The sequence below is a fragment of the Rhopalosiphum maidis genome, chromosome 1, assembly GCF_003676215.2.
Source record: "Rhopalosiphum maidis isolate BTI-1 chromosome 1, ASM367621v3, whole genome shotgun sequence".
In the NCBI taxonomy this organism is placed as follows: Eukaryota; Metazoa; Arthropoda; class Insecta; order Hemiptera; family Aphididae; genus Rhopalosiphum; species Rhopalosiphum maidis.
In genome coordinates this window covers 76,756,741-76,783,222 of record NC_040877.1, presented here as the reverse complement: position 1 = coordinate 76,783,222, position 26,482 = coordinate 76,756,741, and the positions used below count along the sequence as shown (strand labels likewise).

At 26.0% G+C, this 26,482-nt stretch overlaps 1 protein-coding gene across 11 annotated transcripts in view; it reads right to left on the bottom strand.

The window, feature by feature from the left end:
- Positions 1-514: 514 nt before the first annotated feature.
- LOC113556984 (oxidation resistance protein 1) overlaps positions 515-26,482 on the bottom strand; it is a 157,203-nt gene continuing 131,235 nt past the window's right edge. For 6 of the 11 annotated variants that reach the window (XM_026962237.1, XM_026962233.1, XM_026962238.2 and 3 more), the window contains 19 exons: positions 24,016-24,113; positions 23,782-23,946; positions 23,593-23,719; positions 20,387-20,535; positions 20,132-20,322; positions 19,847-20,059; positions 19,635-19,773; positions 19,366-19,570; positions 18,853-19,196; positions 18,629-18,774; positions 17,416-17,601; positions 16,717-16,871; positions 16,473-16,638; positions 15,622-15,832; positions 15,358-15,447; positions 5,744-5,903; positions 2,650-2,771; positions 2,366-2,535; positions 2,005-2,140 (listed from right to left, as the gene is read on the bottom strand). In XM_026962237.1, the coding sequence (XP_026818038.1) occupies positions 2,005-2,140; positions 2,366-2,535; positions 2,650-2,771; positions 5,744-5,903; positions 15,358-15,447; positions 15,622-15,832; positions 16,473-16,638; positions 16,717-16,871; positions 17,416-17,601; positions 18,629-18,774; positions 18,853-19,196; positions 19,366-19,570; positions 19,635-19,773; positions 19,847-20,059; positions 20,132-20,322; positions 20,387-20,535; positions 23,593-23,719; positions 23,782-23,946; positions 24,016-24,113 (3,173 nt within the window). Of the gene's footprint in view, positions 2,141-2,365; positions 2,536-2,649; positions 2,772-5,743; positions 5,904-12,499; positions 12,955-15,357; positions 15,448-15,621; positions 15,833-16,472; positions 16,639-16,716; positions 16,872-17,415; positions 17,602-18,628; positions 18,775-18,852; positions 19,197-19,365; positions 19,571-19,634; positions 19,774-19,846; positions 20,060-20,131; positions 20,323-20,386; positions 20,536-23,592; positions 23,720-23,781; positions 23,947-24,015; positions 24,114-26,482 lie in introns of those variants that run through there. The other 5 variants (XM_026962232.2, XM_026962234.1, XM_026962235.1 and 2 more) reach the window with 5 other exon arrangements.

Genomic DNA, 26,482 nt, shown 5'->3' with positions numbered 1-26,482 from the left:
AGCAGGCACCACCCATCATCGTGTGTGATTTGTTTTCACGTGTGACGTCGTTCGTTGCTGTTTGTTATCGGACCGGTTGTTGCGGTATAACCACGCCTCTGCATGCTGCCGACCTTGTTATTGAGCGCCAGCGGTCGGCGCAGAGCATTATATTATTAATGTAAAAATAACTTCACAGGAAAAACATTGGGGGTTCATAGTATGAACTTCATATAATATTGTTGGATTTTGAGTTTGGTCATTTTCTACAACCCGTAGAATTTCTTAAATATTGTAAAATATTAAGCACGCAGTATCGCACATTCGCACGCTTTAATAATCACTCACAAATAATAGCAATCCGAATAAGTTAAATAATTGAATATATCTATACCTAATAGATGGAGTGGGCGAGATAGGAGATGGGTAAGAACAAGACGGGTTTTTTTCAACGTTACATTAACTTTATTTTTCACGTCAAAATCAAAATTCACTTGCGTAACAGTAACAATTATAATATAATTATGTTTTTTTAATTTAAATTTTTTAGTTAAATATATATATAAATAATACCGTCTAAAATACTTAAAAAAAAATTATAATAATAAAAGAAATTAAAAGAAACGAACAAACACAAAGCGCATTCTAAGGCTTTTATTCAAACTGGTACGCGCAACAATAATTAGGTACAAACATCTGGTTCGCTCGCAATCATTTATAAAATTATAATAAATACACAATAATAATGCTATCAGTAAAGGAAAAGAAATAAAATAATTAACATATATTTTATCTACAATGAAAAACAACGATAAATAGATTAGTTTACGAGTTACCGGTATTTATAAAATATAAATTACGATGCATTTCACTAATATAATAATATACTTTTCATAGGTATTTTGTTTTAATTCACTTCCTCACTCAAAATTCATTATAATTGCTTTCCACTTAATCACTACGGAATTGACTTTGCTAGAGGTACAGTAATGTTCTTATATGTATATATATATATATAAATATTAAGTTAAATATCTAAATCTTCTTAAACTAAAATAGTTTTTTTACGACGCTCTAGCATAATTTTTTTCTCGATAATACTACATTAGGCCAATGCAAGACTTATCACAATTATTAATATTATATGGATATATTTATTTAGTGTATATACTATATCTTTTACGAGTTTTTATTATTTTTACTTTACTTTAGTAATACACGTATAGTAATATAATATGGTTTAAATAAATTTAATAATCTAAGGACTACAGCGCCCAGCTACCAAATCAGTGTTGCCACAACACAATAATAATACAACGAATAAAAATAAAAAAATAATCGAGAGATTCAGAGACATGATAAAGGCGGGGCGGGATAAATTGAGTTTTTGTGATTGTCTAACGGTTGCAGAGATGGGGTAGATTGATTTTTAAAAAATATTGTTATATGCGCATGAAGTGCTCATACGTGCGATGACTAGTGGTCCCTGGACACAAGAGATACAATTTTTTTCTTCGATATTACAAGTGGTTTAGAAAAAAAAACATAATCAGTGCTGCCGTATGATTGTTTCAAGGGTTTCAGGTTTGGACAAGCAACACAGAGTCAACTCTTACAGAACTCTCGGCTGAGACTAGACATAATTACTAAATGTTATTACATGTTACAACGTTTTTCGTTACACATATAAAATTAAATAAAAAAAAAAAATAAAATTAGAATCATAACATTATTTAACTACTTTTTCGTATATAATATTGAGCTAAATTGTATTATGTTATTTCTCTCCTATTGATCTTTTATTATTTAAATTTTATATATATACAAACAGGTACAACAGAGGTGGGGAACAGAGATTATGAAGTTTCGGTGTGGTTAAAAATTATAAATAAATTGTATTTTCGCCATTGCAAATGATTGACGAAAAGTTATTAAAATTTAGCACCCTAACAAAAAAAAAAACGAATAAATGGTGAATTGTGTGTATGTGTGTATGTATGTTCGCATAAAATTGGTTTATTTAGTTTATAGGAACGCCCAGCACTCGAGAATCTTGACAACAAAATCTTGTTCATTGACTAAGGGTTCGTTGCCGTATGTGTTGCACGCTTCGGTCCGACCTTGGTTCAGGTCACCATCGAGCCATAAACCAAATTTACCACTGTGAAAAAAAATCGATCGATTAAACATAAATATTTTAAAGCAGAGATACAGAGACAATGGCGCCCAAACTATATGTTTTCGTAGCGCAAAAAAAGTTAGAATGTATCCACCACCGAACACCCTCACGCGAAGGTTATTATGGATTAATTTTTAGTATCTATAGTTTGGTGACGTCGCTGGATTGTATAGAGATGCGATTAATTTCAAACAAATATATACTCACTCTCCTGCCCCGATCGATAAGCTCTCGTTGTTGCCTTTGATGAAGTACATATTGTCGCCGGTCCAATTGTACACCTGAAAGTCGGGACAGAATGTAAACAGCAGCGATTCACCCGTACCGTAGAAATGGTCGCTCATCTTCAACGCGCACGACGTCAGTGCCCCGAACACCTGTAAAAGTGATCGCGGTAAAAACATATGGTAGACAATTAAGCCACCTAGGTGGTATAGCTTGAATGAAATTAGATTTAAAAATAAAGACTAATATTGGTTGGCTATACTCACGTTGTTTTGAGTGTCTTGGATGACTAGGAGTATAGGACTTTCAACTTTGCTCATTTTCCGGTACATGGAGTTTAAAGAAAAACCGTGTTGTAGTGTGCTAAAGACCAACGTCCACATATATCCTGAAATGAAAGAAGAAAAAAATATTACACACGGCATATTACAATATTTATATTAAGAAAGAGAGAGAGAGAAAAAGAAAAATAAGACCCCAATAGTTAGATTGTTTAATAAGTATTCAAATTTTTTAAGTCACAAGCAAATAAATCTACACAAAAAGCAACATTAAAATGATAAAATATTTTTATAATATCGCAAATTTTATTGCAAAAATTATGTTACTAAATCGATATTAGGGTCGTTTATGTGCATTATAACAATTATTATTATTATAACTTTCTTTAAAACTGACACATATAATGTATATGCGTTGTTTTTTTAATGATAAATGACGGAGTCGTCGTGCTAATGATAAAAACTATATTGAATAAAAAAAAAAAAAAATAGAATCTAATTTAAAATAATTATATTAAATAGTTACAATACCACAAGTTATATATTTTACGAATTGGTCAGTGTACTTAGGTTATTTTTAAAAAATCTAATCCTTCGTAAAGCCTCCCAAACGCCATCTCCGCCTATGACGAGATATACATATAATAACGACAGCGATAATAATAATATAGAAGACTCGGAAGTCAGACACAAATATACAAATACAATACAGTCAAATATAAAAAATATACTCTGCTAATGCAGAGTTACGTATTATGGCTCCGGTAAACTTTATATGTCGATATAAAAAATCAGCAATTGGACCGATGATGATGGGGGCACACGCGACAAAGGACAGGAAACTGTTCATTATTAGCGACACTAAAGTATGTTACTGTCACTGCCGATGAAGCACAACAATAATAACAATACCTAATAATTATACATGCAATTGGGTCTTTAAAAAAAAAAAAGAGAAAAGCTTATCTAATCATTTTTAAATTTTAACTCGTGAAGTAGTAAATAATAAAACTATTAAAACTCTGTACGATGGCATTTATTTTCTATAAACAGTCAAAAAGAGCAATGTAACATTTTTTAGAAAAAAGCTATTTACTATACTAACATTTATAAAACCCAATATATTGTATAATAGGCACATCGTTTGATTTGATGTGTATTAAATAAAAATGTTTTAAATATTTTAATTTTAATTCAACAGAAACTGAAACGAATCAATATTTTTCCAAAATCGTTTATTAAATTACTTATAAGCTAATTTTCAATTTAAATTTTTATCACACAAATGGTATATTTAAATAATTATTTTACCTATAGTATATATCTGGTAGGTAAAGTACCTGTATAGACCAAGTTCCTGGGAAGATTTTTTTAAGTAAAATAATTGGACGATACCCGTCCGTTTCCACCAAAACGGTTTGGTAAAAATGTTAGTTAGGTGGATCTCATTTGGTGGAAGCGGATATTGGTGGAAAAGGGAATGATACACTTTTGGTGGAAACGTGTTACAACCAAACATATAAATGCCAAACAAAATAAATTCACATTTTAACAAAAAAAATATCTGAAAATATATAGGTTAGGTTAGGAGTGATTAAATACAATTAAATGTATAATTTTTTACTTATCTATCTATAAAATAAAATAATAGTTAATTTAACAAACGCAAAATTTAATAAAGTTTACTTTAAACCTATGCTTATATATATAAAAATGTAATGTTAGTAAAAAATCTTATTTTTAAAATGATAATAAAAACAAAAACTAAACTGATATAATTTGGATAATATCCAAAAAACCATATAATATATTATATGCTTATATTAAATTATTAAATAGATCTAAGCAAGATTTAAATAGAATGATCGTTTAGAATAAACAAATCATAATAGTCGACTTGTATTTGGTTTGCAACTTTGAAGATGAGATACATTAAAAAGTTTGGGATATAACCCAACATCATAACAAAATAAATTCATCAGCACGTTTTATTTAAATTTCCTGTACAGGCCGATGACAAAAATAATAAGATTAACTATACATTAATAGGATTATTAATAATACGATTAATATTGTGTTTAAATTAAATTACAAAGTTTTATATCATTTTTAAACTTTAGCATTATATTATTTATTATCCCTAAAAAGTGTGTATTCCCACAAGCTATGGAAAAAATACTGCGTTTAATTAAAAAAAAAAATCTACACAGTTCATAATTAAAATGTCGTATTCAGCAGATAATGCATAAACATTGTGTTCATATTTGACAATAAATTGCGTAGAGGAATAAATATTATGTGGTAGATATGTAAGTAGTTTTGATTGATGAAAATGGAGAAATAATAACTTGTCAACGTTGACCAGAGACGGTTAAGAATAACTAGACCAAGGATGAAATATTTAAAAATAATATGACGCCATATATAAATATTATAATAAATACGCTTTACACTTAGTTTTATTATAAAAAGCTAAAAGCTAATTTTCCTTTAGAGACTACATTGTGCGAAACTATAAATTTTGCTTATGAACGTATATTTAATGATATGACGAGAGAAGATGTAAATTTCAGATGCCATCGTGGTATGTTAAATTCGTATTAATTAAAAAAAAACTATGAATTTACGAAAACATTAACGTGGAAATTAATCATTTAAACTACGAAATCTTATAAACACGTGTACATGGGTGTCCACAGGAAATTTATCAGGGAGGGGCATAATGAAATTACACCAAAAAATACATTAACAAATGTTTATTCTTTGTAAATTACAAATGTGTTAGAACTATATGAAATCAAATACCACACACACTAAAGTAAAAATATCGATAAAATGTTTATAAATCAAAATAAAAGTTAAAATGTTCAACATTCTATTTAAATTCCAGGGGGGGCAATGCCACGTCTTGTCCCCCCTCCGGGCGCCCATGCACGTGTACATCATCTAAATAAGTATTTTGACTATGGCAAAAAGCCATAGGTACCAATAATAAGATCTAAGGATTAAATGTGAAATATATATTGTCTTCATGTCCGTTGTATTCAATAATAATTATAATAATAATAATAATATTTACCTTCTGCTCTAGCTGGCAAATGCCTGCTCAACTGTTTCCTGTGTTCTTCGGTCAAGATTTCGGTGATGCCGTGCAAGTCAGGGATATACGATTCGAAATCTAATGAATTGACGCTGGTTGCGTAGAAGGCCCGACGGAGTTCATCACTCATAGACAGTACCTATATATAAGTAAAGAAAAAAATCGATGATTAAAACCATCATTGTATACTGCACCTTAAGCGGGACATGCCCAACTATATATATATTATAAACATAGGCGGTCTTAGGGACGAGCATAGGATACGACTATAACGATCAATAAAATGATAAAGGATTATTTAATAAGATTGAATAGTCCATCCAAAATTCAAATTCTAAGTTCGCCTATACCTATAAATTAGTATAGGTACATAACATACACGGTCGAATAATGCATTTTTTCGAACGTGTAAGAAACAATAATTTTATAACACAGTAATATTTTGATAAACTGCGGTGCAATATAATTACTATGTTAATAAATTATTGTAAAAGTATATAACATAACGAAATAATATTATGTTATTGGTGCACTCATACACAAGTATACACATTCTATTATGTATAGACACGCATGCTCTATTAAACAACATAACACAAGGTATAGGTAAAGTAAACATACTTAGTAGTACGTCGCACTGCTTAGAAGTGTGGCAGCGATCGGACACATATACAAATAGTAATATTGGGTACATAGTTTGTGCATGTATATGGTATATCGCGAATATCTGATGAAATGTAATTTTAATGTAAAATAAGCAGATCTTCGTGATATACTTTTTATACACCTAATATTTTACAAAGGTACAGGTAATGGGTCAGAAGACAAAAAGTAAAAATATATGATCACATGCTTTTTATACATTATACTTTTAAAATTGTTATCAACACTACGCTGTAAGTATAAATGTAAGTATACACTGCAGGTGCGCTTATATAGGTCACGCGTGTCACACAGGTATAGGTAAATGGCAAAAAATGTTTCGGTATAATATGTATAAGTAAGGTATATGCTATAAAATCAGATTTTTTTTTAAATACTATTTTGTTTAAAACTTTCGGTCACATTCTTATAATATTATGTTGCAGTAACTATGATCATACAATTAACAGATGCTGAAAATCTAAACTATGAAATAATAAATGTGTGTGAAAGAGAAACAATTAATACGCAATAATTATTGCGATTACGTATTATACATAAATAAAATTACATGTTTTGATTATTTTATTTGTCCATTAGGTAATACTGGTATACTGGTATTCGTTTTACAAGCTGAGGTAAGAGATAATAACAAACTATAAGATAAAAAACCATGCAAATATATAAATATAATACCTATAATATATAGAGATGTAGGTTTAAAATATCGTAGTCACGTGAAGTAACAATAAATATTACGGTTATTTTCATGATTGAAATAGGTAGTAAATTGTCTAGTTCGGGAACTACCTATAGATATATAATATATATATTGAAAGTTAAAAATTTCTTTACGACATGTATATATCAAATATACGCGATAATAAATTGTATAATTATATATTTGAATAAAAATCCATAAATCATTCAATTGCATTTAAGCAAATCTGCACATTTCCTTAATAAAATTATATCTGTAATCTGCAGTTTAAAACACTAATAATTTTAACACACTATATATAATATATTATAACTGTGGAAATTCGTAACATATTAAATAAAAAAAACTGCAGCTAAATATTTTATAACATGAGGTTTTAATAAAATATAACATATTATATAATTATTTATAAAAGAACTCAACTTAAAATTATTAAATTGATTATTTTTTAACCATCACATAAATCATTATTTTGTAATTTCATGTCTAAATAATTTTATCACCAAAAATAATTGTTTTTAATTTTTTAATACACGTTGAGTATTATGTAAACAAACACGTTTTATTATTTAAAACAAAACTGTACAGATAATTAATTTGAATGAATCAAAAAAATTAAGTAGAAACTAATACCTATACCCGTTTCTAAGCATTATAAAAAATTTTCGAATTTGACTACTATTTAATATGCTTATTAAATACGTGAACTATATTATAAGATTATCCATTTTGTCTACTCATTATTTTAAAATTTTAACTTCTCTTGAAAATATTATTTTTATATAAATTGATGCTATCGTAAAACATAATTTTTTACCAAAATAATATATTACAATTTTTCAAGTTTTTCTTTTTTACAATAACAGCAAACATTTTAGAACGTGTACAGTGTACACTTATAAAATAGGTACATTTTTTGGAGTATTTCAAAACAAAATTGAATTTTGAATGAATAATTAATAGGTAAGTATAATAGTTCAATATCTATTTAACATAATAACTAATAATCTACTCTTTCGAAATTCGATTTGTACGTGTCAACATACTCAAAAAGTTTTCTGCTAAAGAATATAGAATGAAAAATATACGTTGTTGTTCCACAGTATAAAAAACTTAAACAAAATGTTAAATAATTTATTTTTATTTAAAAACGTAATTTTCCAATGAAATAATTATATAATGTACAAAAAATAAAACAAATAGTTTTAGAAATAATGAATGTGAACACAAAAATTTATCATCTTGTGCTCCAATATTAGGTACCCCTTGTATATGCGTGCATTTTTGAAATGTTTAACTTACGATACTTAAAGGTTTACTGCTTTTTCATCTAAACCAGTATTCCAAAACTTTTTTCTTTACGACAAACTAAAAAAAATTCCAGAGAAGTCTCCTCAAAAATAAAAAAGGACATAGAAATATGCAATGGTAAATTAATTTATTGTGTATGTACATATTATTGTATAAATAATAAAATATATTATTTTAATGAGTAAATGTTAACTCTTAACTGTAGGTATTTGCTTTTGGAGCCAGAACTCTCTGTACCTTTCTTTAAATTTAAATTTTAATTCATTATGTGTGATTACTTTTATAGAAAACTGTTCTAAAAGTAAAATATAAATACGTACAATAATAATTCATAAATTACGAAGTTGCAATTGCTGAAGAAACCAGACGTCGATACACTTTACACATTACAGTGTCATAATAATATAAATAAAAAAGTCACTACCTACTTTTATAATCCAATGCCCCTTAATTGAGCTTGTAATTTATATGGCTCACGTTATTTAAATAAACAATTTTGAGAAACACTGGTCTAAAATTAAGTATTATCGAAACATCGAAGACTGGCTCGAATAGTAAAATAATACCTACTTATGTTAAATCATATAACAAGAAAAATAACAATAAATCAACCGACGAAATATTTAACCGCTAGATGGCTCATGCAGAGAAAACACAAAAAACATATATGGATGGATATTCAAAGGATGTTTGATAAATTAATCCATCCTGTTGTGCGAAATGCACGGTTGACCACCAAAACAAAATCATAAATACTTTATAGAAACACGTGCTGTGTACCGATGAAAAATATCGAAAAAATCAAGATGAATGAACGAGTAACTAAACACTTGCAGAATAGCCATAAATCTTATAATAATAACTAATAAATTTAAAAAACGAAAACACCACACAAGTCTCACATAATAGACGTATTAAAAGATCATTAAACTAAAAAATAACCATACATACACAAACGGTAACAATGGCATCGTACAACTCATAATTATAATTTTTTGATACATAAAAATATTTTAAGATAATATAGAGTACGAATACCAAACATCATTGACTACAGTGTCTTATCCTTCAAAATAGATAGTGATTTTATATTCTATATTCAAATAAAACAGTAAAAAATGTAATATATTTAAATGTAACAGAAATACATTAATAATAACCACTTAGTATTATAATAGGTATCTAAATTTTAAGTAAAAATATAATAGAAAAAAATGTATCATGTATAGTTAATGTATAGTTCAGCGATTCCCAGACTTTTTTAGTTCACGCCACCCTAAAAATTAAAAAAAAATAATTGCGCCTTCCATAAAAAAATAAATAACAAATTTATAGTATTTAAATATACAAACATTTTTATTTTTATGACAATATAAGTTAACAGTAAATTGTACCACGCGGCTCGCGCCTCACAGTTTGGGAACCGCTGGTATAGTTAATAACATCTGTCAGTAAATATTCTGTTATGCCCTTTAAATTGTAAAATTAAATTAAAAAATTGTTATTTAATTGTACCTATATATATGTGTACACAAATATATTTATATATTTAACAGATAGATCTTTTTTAAATGGGAAAAATAATATTTTCGTTTATGACAATTTTTAACAATTTTACTTAACATTCAAATCCCCATAATTAAACGAAATAATAACGGCCCACTGACAATTAATGTAAGTTTAATTTTAACCTAACAAACTATATTAATATAAATTATAGAACATACTATCTAAACTAAAAATATAAATAATTTTTAATAAGCTTTTACTATGAAATTATATAACTTCATCAATATGAGTAGTGGAAAGCACGTAAAAAATAGATATTCAATAAAAACCTCAATACCTACTAACCATAATTCATCAATTGAGTTTATAATATCCAATACATGATATGGCATATTAGCATAATTAATATGTTATCGTTTAAATAAAAACAACTTTAATATTCAAGTGTATAAATATTATACGATTCAATGTACGCATATATGGTATTGTTAAGAAAATAATTCAATAACAAAATTATGAAGGTCAAATGGGCTGGAACAGACAGCGTGTAGAAAAATAACTGTCATCAAATAAATGGCAAAATATAAAAATAAACTAATGTGTTTTAAACTAATTAAAACAACAAATACCTATATATATTATATATATAAATAAGATGAGTTTTCGAGGAAAACAATGAGACTATCATTTGTTTAAAATCAAATATGAACATAGGTATATTTTATACAAAATAAAATGAATAAAATATTTGTAATCTTAATCAAATTTATTCAAAACTATCTAAGCACGATAAATACAAACTCTATCGCGTGGCAGAAAATTACATCACAACATCGTAGTACTTCAAAGAAATTAAATTATAGACTAAAGCCTATAATATCTTTAGGTCCTGGGCTGTATTGGATAGGTTGGATCGTCCAAGGTTAAAATAATTATACGAAATACAGATTCGTTTAGAATCATAGGTGCTATCAAAAAAGTAAGACATTAAATTGAAAAATCCATTATTATATAAACTTCAAATATTAAAGAATATAGTATCATAGTATAATCACTGGCGTGTTTTCACTTTAAAAAGAATATTTTAACATAAATATTGTAAATTTAGAGCCTAAACACATATTATAATATGAAACATTACTAATCATTGTCTTTTGTAACACACGTATTATTGGCGTCATCTCTATATTCTTCAATGAACTTAAGAGGATAAGACAAGTAAGGTCAACCTACAACACCACCAACATTTGTCATCTCATCTTCGTTGAAAGTGAAATACGTGGCAGACATTAAATTTGTACGCGTAGAGGCATATACACAGACATGTGCCTCTAAAAAAATGAGTTAATAAAAATATATTTAAAAATAAAACGAATGTTTGAATAGAAGTAAATGCTGGATCATAGACACACAAGAAAAATATTTAATGTAATTTGTAGGTATATACCACGCATAGAAATGTGTAGTAAATACAGGATATTCTATACATAATATTATACAAGTAGCAGTATAAAAAATATAGTTACAATGTTAACAATTTAATACTATCTACAAACGTTTATAACTCTCTATAATAACTATAAAGTAACACTTTTTGGAATTTCTAATACAAGATTTGATGTACAAAATAAATTGGAGTATAAATGTGAAAATCTATCAAAAATCGATAGTTCTAACTCAAAAAAAGGAAAAATAAATGTGAAATATAATAATGTTAGACAGTAGATATATATTTTTGAATACCCGTAATCGCATACATTCGAAATATTAAAATATAGTATCTATGGCGTAGAATATATCCGAAATAAGTAGAAATAACTATTTATATATTTTTATGTTTAATGAAACAAAAAAAAAAAAACATTCTTACGGTTAAATTATTTTGCTAAAAAAATTGATAAATACACAACACAGAAATCGGTTATTATATCGAGTTTGTGTTTTATTTTTTCATAACATTATTTGTAAGTTATAACTCGCTAAAAAACATAATAATTACGATCGATATTAGATTATGTACTTAGAACTATCAATTAAAAGAAAAATACATATCATATAATACCATTGATTCGAGTCCCGATGAGATTTAAAACTATAAAAATCACTTTAAGTAATTATTTATAAAATTATATTGTAAACAATGTAAACACACTTCATTATAAAAATGAATAAATACGATTAGACGATAATTTGAGATATTATAATATCTAGATATTAACAATAATCAATATAATACAATTAATGAATATTTCGTTAAAGAATTAACGAAAGAATAAGTCGTTTAAGAATTATTCAATATACACTGAACAAAATTGCATAAAACAATAATTTAAATGTCATAAAATACGTATTATAATGATCAACGACCATACAACACATAGATAACTATTTATTTTTTTAAATAAACGTCACTATTAGTTTGTTTTTTCATTATTAATCAACACTATTTCATTTATTTTAAAAAAAACTGATATATATTATACTATTTAATGTTTTTGTTATTGTTAACCTACACGGTTATACGTCATTGCTTAAACGTGTTATTTATTTACTTTGCGTTTGTTTAATAGTTGTTGAGCTTTTTTCACAAATGCTTTAGTGGACGCCAATTTTGTTTTTGACGACTTCCCAAAACTATTCATGTTGTAGTAAAAATCTGAACGTCTTAGGAATCATACTGCATCACATCGGAGACACGTTCGTACTCGAATTAATCAATAATATCGGACGTAAGTAGCATAATATTATATATAATATAATACATTAATGTGATATACATGCGTTGATGTTTAAATCGCCAAAATAAAAACAATTATTAATATTTTATAGATGTTTAATTAGTTTAAAACACGTTGACAATTTAAATAGAACGAATAGAACACGGAATGCTTTATGAAGCTATTGCGTTTAACTACTGATTGGGAAAACTACATGCGTTGGTCACCGTGACAGCTGATTGTGAGCGAGTCAATTTTAGAAAGTTCCCTTCTACCGACCTCTATTGTTTATGTCTCTTACTCATCATACACATTTAAATATTATTAAAAAATATTAATCTAAAAATAGTTGTTTATCGTTGTATTTATTCCTGTAAATTATTTTTTTTATTACTGCAGCTCGTATAATTTTAAATAGATACAATTTAAGTGGCATGTGATTTAATATTTTTCGTCACGTTTTAATAAATTAATTTTAAAATAATAATACTCTATTAATTGTATAATAGTAATAAAATACATACATTTATATATTTTATGAATTAATTTTAAAAAATCTTTTTATTTTTGATTAAAAACAGAAAGAAATTTCTTTCTCTTTAACTGTAAATTCGCTTAAAAATAATGTTAGAAATTAAAATTCTGATTGTTAGTAAACGATTAGAAAAATGCTTAATACAAATACTGTTTCATAATTTAAAATTATTAGGTTACGGTTTAACATCTATGAAATTATGATTTAAACACAAATTATTAACAGTATTCAAACTAAAAGAAACTCAATTTAACGGACACGAATATGCATTTAAATATATTATATCAAAATTTATAAAATTAATAACAATAAAAATAAAATATGATTTAGTGCTTAATTAAATAATGAACAATTGTAAGTTTTCAAAAGAAAAAACAATTATCGGCTATCGACACTAATCATATACTAAATTAATCTAATGTTTTTACTAATTTGTAAAGATTTACAATGAATATTTTAGAAATAAGTAATTTAAGCAAATTATTATATATTATTTAATATAAAGTATGATAAAAACAGACAATCCCTATAATAACTCAGTCATCTAAATTGGGCAGGATAATATTATAGTTATGATGAAATGGGTATTCAAATTGTTATAAAATAATCACATTTGAAAAACGATTTCGAGCAAAACTCAGTTTACTTTTGTATTTATAAAACCATTTAGAACAATTTAAAATACTTTTCTACTTGCAAAACTATTAACAATCATTATAAACAATTTATTAAAAATACAGTTAATTTAGAATCCAAAATCATTATACCTATTACTGCATATGTCAAGCAAATCATAAGGTCAGAAGTCTGCAGTTTAATTTATTAACATTGATAAATCATTAAATTAAAGTAATAACAATTTTGAAAGTTTTTTTTTTTTTAATACCTATCTATAAGAGATAAATTTTTTTTTTTTTAATGAGTAGATACTCACGTGTTTTATCGTATTTTTTTTTACTTATACAATTTTAAAAATTATTTATAATCTGTGTGCAATTTTTAATTCGCAAAACTTTTGGAACTCTTTACAAGCTTTTGAATAAGCAATGACAAAATACATTTATTAGCAGTTTTTGGATTAAGTAATTCGATTAGGATTAAACAATTAACAAAAGACGCATTGTTTGGACAAAACGTACCAGGTATGTAAAATAACCAACACGAAGGACTATTGATGGACATAAAATTGAAACAGACTCAGATGAACTTACATGGAACCTACCCGCCCGGCCTGGGCGATAACTGTCATACTGAAAAGATTATCATGTCGATGAGTGAGTGACGTTAATGTGAATATGTGATCGACGGCAATCGTTTGGAACTATATATAATAATATATTGTATTCTTTCGGTGTCTCACACGTCTTGCTATAGATCGGTCACGTACTCACGTAGACCAAAAATGCTCCCCTTCCGCGGACCGGAGAGAGTGATAAATTATAATATTATAATACATAAAATAGTCACCGGTGTGGGGACAGCAGTAGGACAACAATTTGTGACGTCAAAGAATATCAACACTATTTTTGAAACAAATCATACTTGGACTAGACTATAAGTACCTAGGTTTCATCTCGAAAACCATTTTGAACTTGAAATGTTTTAGGAATCAATAAAAATAAAATAATTCACAACAATAAAATACATAATTAACCTATTTAGTCTAGTAATCATCCATGTTAACATCGTACAATAAAATTCATCAATTATTTCTATACTTGATAAATATCAATTTATAGATTTTAACAATGAAAGCAACTAAATCGCTTAAATTAAGCACTAAACTATGTTAAAGCCTTTATCAAATAATCTTAGTGTTTTAAAAACTAAAGGGTACATTACAACTAAAATGTAAAAGCACCAAACGTATATAAGATAATAATATAATCTAAAAATATAATAATTTCGAAATGATATAATTATGTGCTAAGTATTAATTGTGCAAAATTGCCATCAATGGCTCGACAAACAGTTCAGTATTGTGAAATAATATGCTTATACTAATAATCATAGCTATAATGCAATTATGTGAAATGGTCAGTTTTTTAAGATTACATTTGAAGAAAAAAAATTGGCCATTTACATTATCACTACCACTATGTCTGACTAAATAGCAAATTATTTTTTTATAGGTCTCTGTTAATAACTAACAGTGTACCTCGTTATTTGCCTGTGAATCTGACGATCCGAATTGATCGGCCTGAGTCTTCAGCATCGAATACAATTTTGAATATGGCGCTTTTAACACCTTTTATAGAAAAATATTAATTTAAAAACAGGGGACACCTTGTAATACTTAGTCACGCATATAATTGGCACATGAAGCTAAATATCATGAATTATGGATTATATATACCATCAATGTAGATTGCATTAAATATTTAAGATTTAAAATATTAGATGTTTAAGTATAGGAACTTACCTCCCAAGACTCTCGTGTGAGATCACCTGCTTCGCTTTCATTTCTGTCTAGCTTTTTATCGCTAGTATCACCGGGCGGTGTTTCCGCTTCTTCCCACAGTTCTGTATCCGATTCAACCAACTCAAAACCGCGACATGCTACTATTTCTTCATCTAAGTCACCGTACAAGAGGGGGACCCATAACATTAAAAAACGATACAAGTCATCCACCCTAAAATTATACCTCAAAATTATTTTTAATTCATTTGACCAAAATTGATATAATTTCTTGTTATAAATGCTTAAGACTTTTTATAAACAATTATTAAAAGTTAATAGCAAATATAAGAGATAATTTCAATAAATATAAAAATAGATAATTTTTATAAAGCTAGTCAAAAAATAGTTTTCTTGATTTTGTGTTATTTATAAATTAAAAACTAATAAGTATTACTTAGAAAATCACAAATCTTATATGAAAAAATAGTTGTGATCAATGAGTAATATGATTCATTTCTACATACCTACTAAGAAATATTATTATCAATTGAAACGTTTTATATTTGAATCTGTTTTTGGCTAATAAAATATGAAAATTTAACTTATTTTCAATTTTACATAGATTTTTAGTAAGTAATTAATTCAAATTATACTGTAAAATACAACTTTTAATTTTTACAATAATTTTTAATTTCCAATTTAATTCATGAATAAAAATTGAACATTTTTTGTACAACAGATTTCTCACATTAAATACAATTTTACTAAAAATAACAACAAGACATTCAAATTTAAGTAATTTTACTATTAAATTTCTTGGTATGATAATTCAGTATTACTACAGTAAATAGTAAATAGGTAATTAACATTACCTGTTTCTAGGAACACTAAACCAATATTCTGGCTTCATCTTTTTCTTGCCATACGACATAATTGGCGTTGACTTTGGTATTTTCTTGTCTTTTGGTTTACCCATTCGGAGCCTTAAATAAAGAGGCGGTGGTTCTTCAAATGTATGGACGGGTCTTGGAATTAATTCTGTTGAATACAAATCTTATTTAGTATAATAAAATAAAAAAATGTAAGTGTTTGTATAAAAACATATTCTACACTTACTTTCAAAAGATACAAAAAGTTCAGGCATATCATCTACAGATACCATACTTCGATAATCTAATTTAGGTTGCATAGTTTTTGAAGTGCCCTGACTATCTGAACGGCTGTTTGAGCTATTGTGTTGCTGGCGTATAAATGTAGTAACTGATGAACGCCTAAAATAACCATTAAAAACATGTATTAATAAACAAAATAAAAATAAAGTAAAAATTTGATAATGTACAAAATATATGTATATATATATTTTGTAAACAAATAAGCGAATAAATCAGCAAAGCTAAATTAAAGTCAAAATGATGGCTTAAAAATAATAATTTGGCACAATATATTAATAAAAATGTTTTAATGTAAAAAAAACAAAGCAACTTTATAATAATTTAAATAATATATAATTTAAAGGTAATCATAATTTTATTCATAACATATTATAAGTAAATATAACTGATTACAATAATTTAAAAGTGTACATAGAATATAAATTTAAATAATAATAGTAATAATAATAATAATAATAATGATAATAACTGTACGAGTATGGCATTCTAATGATTAAAATAATTGATGCATTAAAACTAAAACTTGCATTAAAATTAAAATACTACATTAAGTGGTTTTGGTGGCAGGATAAGGGACACACATAACATCACCATGATATCAATGACAGATAGACATTTAGGGGTACAGTGTGTGACCACTTACCCTACGCTGTTAATAATTGATGACGGCGAAAAGCTAGCGAGGCCTTCTCGTTTAGATGGGGTGGCCGAAGGCGGGGCGGGCGAACAGTCCTGAGGTGGCGGGAACTGGAATCGCCCACTCTCCTCGCTCGGTGTTTTCATTAGGAACAGACCCGAACCAAAATCAGTCACCATGTTTATTGGTGAGCTTGGCAATAATACAAAATTATCATCACATCCTCATACTACACTTTTTAATTTACTCTGATTCAATTTGTTCTCTTCATATTTTCTTATAAATACATATATCAACTAATATATTTTCATTTAAATTCAATCCCAGGTCTTGATTTTTAGCCTATTAATGAATTTAATTATTTTCTCGAATTCAATCAAACTAAAATTAAGTGCAAGACTCTCTCTTGGTTTTCTTTAATAATTTATCATCAAAAGTAATAATTCAAAGGAATTAACTGGAGAAATCAATTTTGCAAAAAGTTGTGTAGGGAAAAATAAATAGATATTTTATCATTAACAATAACAAAAAATAAATAAAATATTGTTAATAATACAAACTACTAATATAAGCCCAACTAATATTATAATTGTTGGGTAATCTACTTTTCACTTAAGAGTATAATTATGGCAACAAAAATTAAAGTTTAATAGCTTCAAATCAATAATGCTTTAAAATTAGCATTAAACAAATGCTTAAATACGATTCTTGAGATAAAAAATTGCTTTCCCAAAAAGTTAAAATAATAAAATATAATATATAAAGCTTATGTTGATTATTATCATTAAGAGTGATTTAATAAATAATAGTTGTTTAACATCTATTCTCATATTATTTTCAAAATGAAATAGATAAAATTATAAAAAAAAAATCATCAATTTATATAAAAAATATATCCAATACACTTATACTTTGGATGTATTTTTAATAATCTATTTTTTTTTTTTTTACTTTACAATATATTCCTGATAGATTTTAATAATACCAACAATAAAATATGAAAACTATAGAAGCTTCTCCTACGGAGATGCTAGTTAATAGTGTGTAATATAAAAAGTGTGTATATACCTTTAGTACGCATTTTATTTACAAAAGTGCCATGTTAAACAAATTGTTATATACTACATTTGTTATTTAATGTATAAAAGATGCTTAAAAATATTAATAAAGAAAAGTGATGTGTGTTTAAAGTTGTTAAAAATTAATTATGGATATTTACCTTGAAAAAACTTTAGAGAACACACTAGATGAATGTGATAGATGAGATGATTCAGCTGAAGATGGTACTGATGCTTCTTTTTCACTTTCTTTATCACCCGTGAATCCTTCCATCCAAGACAAAGGATAAGAAAGCCTTTTTAACATCTAAATATATATGTATATATATTATATAGTTATCTTTTAGTAACTTTATCAAAAACGTTATAGCAACTGTATATTTACTTTATTTTTTTTAGTTTCCTGAGCCTGTTTTTCAGCTTGTTCATCAACCTTTTGAACCTCTATTGCACCTGCAGAATCTTGTTCCTTAGAGTCTTCCAAACTAAATGACACTGATGTAGTTTTCTTTTTACGTAATTGAACTGCATCATTAAGATGGTCTGAAGACAATGGTAGAACAGGCACTGGTGGAAGAAATTCAGATTCTGATAAAAGTATATCAGCATCAGAATAAACAGTTTTACGAGGTATTGGTAATACAGGTGGATCTCGAATATCAATGCCCGAATCATGACATGATTGCTTTACTAGATAACCACTTGATGGTTCAGAGTCTTCAACAGTTTCTAGGAAACAAATTAATACAATTATTACTATAATTATTAATTTATGACTTCATGAATAACTCCAAAAATAACATTATTATTAGATGTTGAAGAATTTTTTTACAAATTGTAAAATAAACTATACTATTTACATAATTAATAGGTACATTTGATAAAAAAAAAAAAATACCTTGTACCGCATGATGAACTGGAGGTTCATCATCGAGAGATCTGACTTTATTTGGCATTGCCCAATGTTGGTCAATCGAAGATTGCCTGCGCTGTTCCATATTACGTATACTACAAACAGCATCTTGTTCTGCTGACATTGAAGAAAGTGGTCTATCATCTTCATTACCAATGTGTTCAATAGCCAATTCTTTATCTGATCTCTTCTAAAATTAAAATATTATATTTATTAAATTAATAATTGGACAAAAAGTAATTCAAGAAACTAACCAGTGCATCATTAGATCTATTCATGGGACTTGGTGTGACTAGATCACGATCAAATGCTTTTGGAAATGCAGCTCCATCATTTCTTTGTGCATTGCATGAACATATGCTACCATCTTCTTCTTCATCTTCAGTTGAAGATCTAAACATTTAAAAAAAAAATTTTAAACTAAAATATAATATGAAATAAAGTAAATAGATATAATTTAAATTACCTAAGTTCTGGAAAAGTTTCATCTTTAGCCAAGAGAGAATCAGTTCGACCTCCAGGAGATATCTGTAAATCTAATGTAGCACTGTCCAATGAATCAGTTTGCATAGTAGTTAACATTGTTGGGGACTTATGTTCACTGTCTTCTGTTGTTTCAGATTTAAGAGCGGGAGATAAATGATAAATTGCTGGTTTTGTAATATTCTCATTTTCATTTCTAAAATGATTTAACAATCAGATATAAAAATCATAACTATTATCTACAATTTGTGTATGTTAAATAATATACCCAGTTGACTGATAAGGTCCAGCAACTCGCATGTGCGCTATATCATAATATATGGCAGCATTCACCACAAATTCCATAGGAGCTATGACACCGTAAGACTCGGGGCCATGTTCAATAACCAAAGGATCAGAGACATTTGGATCAAACATGACAGCATTGGGAGTAACCAACAACACACCACCCACCACACCCTAGAGCAAATTCGCATTATTATTTTTACTATTTTTATATTTTTCACTTTAATTTTTGTCATACTTGTCCATCTGTGATGTGTCTGACATTTATTTTAAGGAACCTTTCTACACCGCGCGAATGCGATCTGCTTGATGAAGGAGATACTGAAGAACCAATACGTTCTGGATGACCTGGTTTTGGAGATGAAGGCCGTAATGTGTCCAACATGTCTGCAACAATAAATTACTAAATTAGTCATAACCTAAACATTTTAATTTCAAACAAGAAAAAAATTGAAGGATTTTTAATACCAAAATATACATAACCCGTATGTTGTAAAAGATACTTTGGAGACATAACTATGCCTCTCATTTTATTAAATGTAATATTACATAAATATTTATATAATAATTAACAATTATTAAACAGTTTTTAAATTACCACTAATTCGTTTTGCATAATCAAGAAATATTAAAATAACACTGTGAATGACATTATTAATTATTAAGAGAGAAAACTCAAATTAATTACTGATATTAGTATCAAATTGAAACATGTATGGTTGTTAAAGCAGATAAGAGTTCTAAAATCAGTCACATTATGACAACTGCGTATAAGCTCATTGTACTTGAGAGCAATACCATCAGTAAGATAACATAAAGTAAATGCTCCTTATTTTAAATTAAATAATTGTTTTAATAATATTATGTTCATAGTACACACATAAAACAGTTTTTATGTAAATTGTAATTATATGACTGGGAGATAATATACTTATTACTTAAAAATTACATGACAAATACATAGAGTTACAGTCTACATGTAAAATTAATTCAATTTTTATATCATAATTATCTTAATATTTTAATATCTTTATTCATATTCATAATTTTAGTGTATCTAACTCATTATATCAATAATAAAAAGTACATACACTATTTACAAAATTCATGATTTAATGTAGAGGAGGTGTTTCAGGATAAGACCTTTACTCATATCATACAAGGTTTTATTAATTCCTGGTATTATTAAACAGAATACTACTAATACTACTAAAACAATGTTATTCTTATTAAATATTGAATAGGTTTTTAATTTAATCTTAAATGTGTATAGTAATTATATTATGTATACAATTTTTATAAACCAAGTATTATATTATACATAATATAGTTAATTTATGAGTGCACCCTCATAAAAAAATCCTAGAAACGAAAGTGATTTAATGTGTATTGAAAATACTTCTAATATTTTTATAAATGAAAAAATTGTTTAATATAAATTATAATTGTATTATTTTATTATATTATAAAAAAAAAAAAAAACTAGTATAAAATATAATTATAAGGAACCATAAGATATATAGAAAAGTTTACAGAATAGGTATATTCAATAAATTGGAAAATATAAAAGTAGATGAAACTAATTTTCCTTTATCAACAAATAATTTTTCACAATTGATTATGGATCTTATATTTTTCTTACAAGAACTTGCATATAAATATAATATATTGATAATTGTGAAAAAAATATACTATATTTTAATAAAATGTATTGATATCTAATATCATGAGACTTTTTATAATTGTATATTTGCAAGAAATGAGTTTATATTACAGGGGTGGCCAATTTTTTTTGCATACATTTATAAAAAAAAATATTTTTAATATTATTTAAAAAAAAAATAATAATTATTATTATTTTTTTATTATTTATTTTATAATTTCATATTTCATAATTTAATATGTTTATTGGATGTTAGCTATCTTTATTATTTTTGTGGTATAAAAGTACAGATTAGATAACTTGGCTCGCGTACATAGTCATATTGGCCACCCCTGTTATATTAAGACTCTAGTGATTAAATTGATACAAATGTGCTTCATGATATTATTTAGGTATAAAAATCTATTATTGCATATTTTTTGATTTTTTTCTAAGATTTTGCATATTCTTGTTATTACCACATTTTTTTACAAGTAAATTTCATTCAAATCATATTGAAATGATTACATTTTTATATTTTTTTATCACTGTAATTTGCAACTAACAGCATGTATACACATACCAATGACAAAGGTAAGCTATAATAATAAATTTGTCATTAGTAGATAACCAACTGAAAATTACAAGATACATCAACATATGGTATCTAATTAATTATTTTCCCAAAGTGACAAAATAATATAAATATATATCTAATCTTTTAAATTATCGACTAGTTAACAACTACACCAATTTTATTTGTGTACAAAAAAAAAAACAATTATACAATCTTTTCAGGTGTAATTCTAAAAAAAAAAAGGTTGAAATAAAATATGGATAAAAAAATCAATTATTTTCAAAATATTTACAAAAAAAAGTGTCATAAAGCCATATTTTTTTTCCTATCATTTTTATTATGGAAAGAATATTTGGAAATAACATACATTTTGAAATTTTCCATAATTGTTAGAATTATATACACATTTGTTCAGATAAAATAATAAAAACACAATACTGCACATGCATGCAGGAAATATTAATCAAATAATTTATCAACAAAATATTTCAAAATATTTATTTATACTAAAATATTTTAATATATTTAGAATAGTATAATTATAAATTTATTCAGAATTTTATGAAACACACAACTATTCAACTATATAAAATACTTATTTTAATAAAAATCGGTTCCCCAGTTATAAAATATTACTTAACATTTGCGTCGAACCAATTAATATCTTGTATGTTAAAATGTGGGAAATCACTTACAACATTGTATTTTAGAATTATAGTGCAGGAATGGAAACCTACGGCACGCGTGCCAAAGGTGGCACGTTGATTATATGTCAATGGTACGTAAAATAATTGCAATAATTAAAAATAATGGTGTTTATAAATTTTTAATTATAATTGTTAAAAAAAAATTCAAAGAAACAAATTATATACATTTTAAAAATTATAATTACCAAAAAAAATGTGTTCTTACTTAACAAAATAATGTACCTATAATAAATCGGTAACTTTATTTTTATCCTAAGAAAAATGAATTTCCTTTGGGCACGTGAAAAACTTTCAAAACTTTGATTGGGAAAATTTGGCACTTGACCCCAAAAAGGTTTGCCACCCCTGTTATAGTGCATTAAGTTTTAAATCTTAAATTCTTAACTATAACTAAAATGTGGTTATTAATTGGAAATTAGTTTTTTTTATTATACTATTATAATACAATAAAAAACTGATTTTAAGATTTAGAAAAATTTTAGAAAAATAGTAAAAATTTAATATTTTATTTATCATACCATCTTCTCTTCTATCAATGATATCTTTATTATCATTGCCAGTTGAAGGCCCAGATCCGGGTCTACTTTCTCCATCAGCCGATGTGAAACTGTTGGTTTCGGATAAATCTAAATTACTAAGACCTCCCTAAAAATAAAATAAAATATTTTAAATCTCTCATCATTCTTAAATTATAAGTTAAAAATTACTTGAGATGCATCAGACTCTGACACAGATATTCGCCTTTTATCTGGGACACGAAGAATCTGACCAGGAAATAGTGTGCGCGATGATAGCCGATTTAATATGGCTAATTCAGATGGTGTTGTATCAAACCTAGCAGCAACTGAAGTCAATGTATCTGATGCTTCAACCTGAAAAATTTTAACTTCCTATGTACTAAACAAAAAAAACAAATAAAATGTTAAAATTTAATACATTACCTTATATGTGATGGTGGAAATAGGAGGAGGCTTAGGCATTTTTCTTTCGCTAAGCTGCTCTTTGCTGCCGCTCTGGCTTTCCCCATCCGTACCTGAATCTACAAAAATAAATATATATATTAAAATAATAATATAGATAATTTAGAGTAGTAAACAATAAAAAAAAACAAAATCATTTGAGTACTATATATATTTTTAATAATTAAATAGTTTTATATGATAAATATATCTATTAATATAGATAAACACTATACCTAATAGTTCTCTTGTATTTATTAGTGTAATATAGAATAAATTGTAAATATTATTACACAGGTAATTTATCAGAAATTTATTTTAATAATATTTTAAAATATTTCACATAGTTTGATATCATTGTTAAATCAATTTTTTCTTTTTATAATGACTGTATACATTTTTTATTTTATATTCCAAAACAAGATATTATTCAGAATACTTAGAATATATAAAAATCAAATGTTAAACAAATAGTTAATTAATAAAGTTTAAATTAATGGAGCAGTGGCACTAGGATATCCCACAAAAAGTTAGTCAACTTCATGTTCAGCTACTTATAACTAATATACCAATCATTTGAATTTTGATTTTTATGTATAAAAGTCTTTTGAATAATATTCTGATTTAAAATATGAAATTAAAAATTGTTGTAATTCAAAAAAGTAACAACTTATAAAATAATAGACGAAAAATAAAAACATATTTATATAATTTATAAAGAATAATATTCACAGAAAAATTAAAATCAATATATTCAATGAATCTAGACATTTAAATAAATCATGGTGTATAAGAAAATTTAATAAAATGTGTAAATTACATTATATTGTTCCAATATATCGGCTTGATAAATAATAAGGATACATAATAAAATAATAGTTATTAACTACCACCAGCTAAATAATATGGTTTTTAATAGATTAATAATCAATTATTATTATATTTTTCCAGCACTGTGAATAGATAGAATTTATGTCAAAGTTCATAATTATAACACAATTGTTGTATTCATCTGCTGTTAATAATAAAAATTATAATTCTATGAGATCACATGACTTAATATTTCTGTTTAGATAAATATTTTAGTTAATATAGTTACATATATATTTTTTTTTTCAAGTAAATTTATTATTAAATAAATACTTATAACAATTTATAGATAAAATTTGTTATTATTTATTTATATATACCTATATTATAAAAGTTAAAATTAATAATTAATAATTAAATGTATCTCACTGTTATTTTATTTTTTAAATTTATTCATAACTGATAAAAAAAAATACCCTTACAAATTGTTTATACTTACCAACATATTAGGTACTAAATTGTGTTATTCATGTAATACTTATTAATGTACCTACATGTCAAGTTTAATATGAATGTATTCATTTTTCTATTATTCTTCATTAATTATTAATATGCGTGCAAAATAAAAACCCACACACCATTATACATAAGTACTTGTAACACAATACTTAGTAACTTTTTTAAATTAAGAATATCTGTCACCTGAGTAGCTTTATAAATTAATATCTACTATCTTCAATAACACCAGTTGCATTTCTTGATGTGATATCAGATGTTATTTTATCAACTGTTATCATTATTATTGGCTTCATAATTTCCTAGGAAGCTAACAGATTACAAAAGTTAAAGGCGTGTGAATAGTATGATTACAAAATACAAATTGTATTTAATCTGTGATTTTACTATGAATATTGAATAGTATGACTGTGTTTAAGTACATAATAAAATTACCTGTACAGCTCATTAAATGGCGCCAAATTTATATTTACAATTATTGTTAAATCATTTTTTAAGTAATTCGAGCAAATCATGGTCAATCACAAATCACACTATTATTACGTTATAGTAAATGTTTTAATTTGATCTAAATTTCAAGGCCATTTGAGTACTAGGTCTTATCAAAAAAACAATTGATCATGAAAACTATATATGTATAAAATTCATAATATTATACTATTAAAACATAATATTATGTTATCCTATTCAATATGACATCATATTGTAATAATATATATTAATTAAATACTAAACCAGAAACTTTCTCCATCACGTCATGTTTAAAAATTTATTATAATCAATTATCAAAATAAATATGTATATAATATTTTAAAAAGAATTAATAACTCAGAATTGTTTTTTACGTATTAATAATTATTCCTGGGATCTGCTGTTGTTGCTCATAAAACCAAATAAAATTAATAACAGTATTACAATACCTTAATGTCCTGAACAATTATCAAAATTACAATTAAAATATCAGAGAAATTCTGAAATGGCATTCACTTCACTTTGTTTATCTAGGTGAAGAATGTTGGTATGTTATAATACTAAATCTAAAAACATATACCATCTAAACTTGATTTGAAATCCTAAACTTACGAAAATCTAAACTAAAATATTTGGATTATTTTTTACTAGA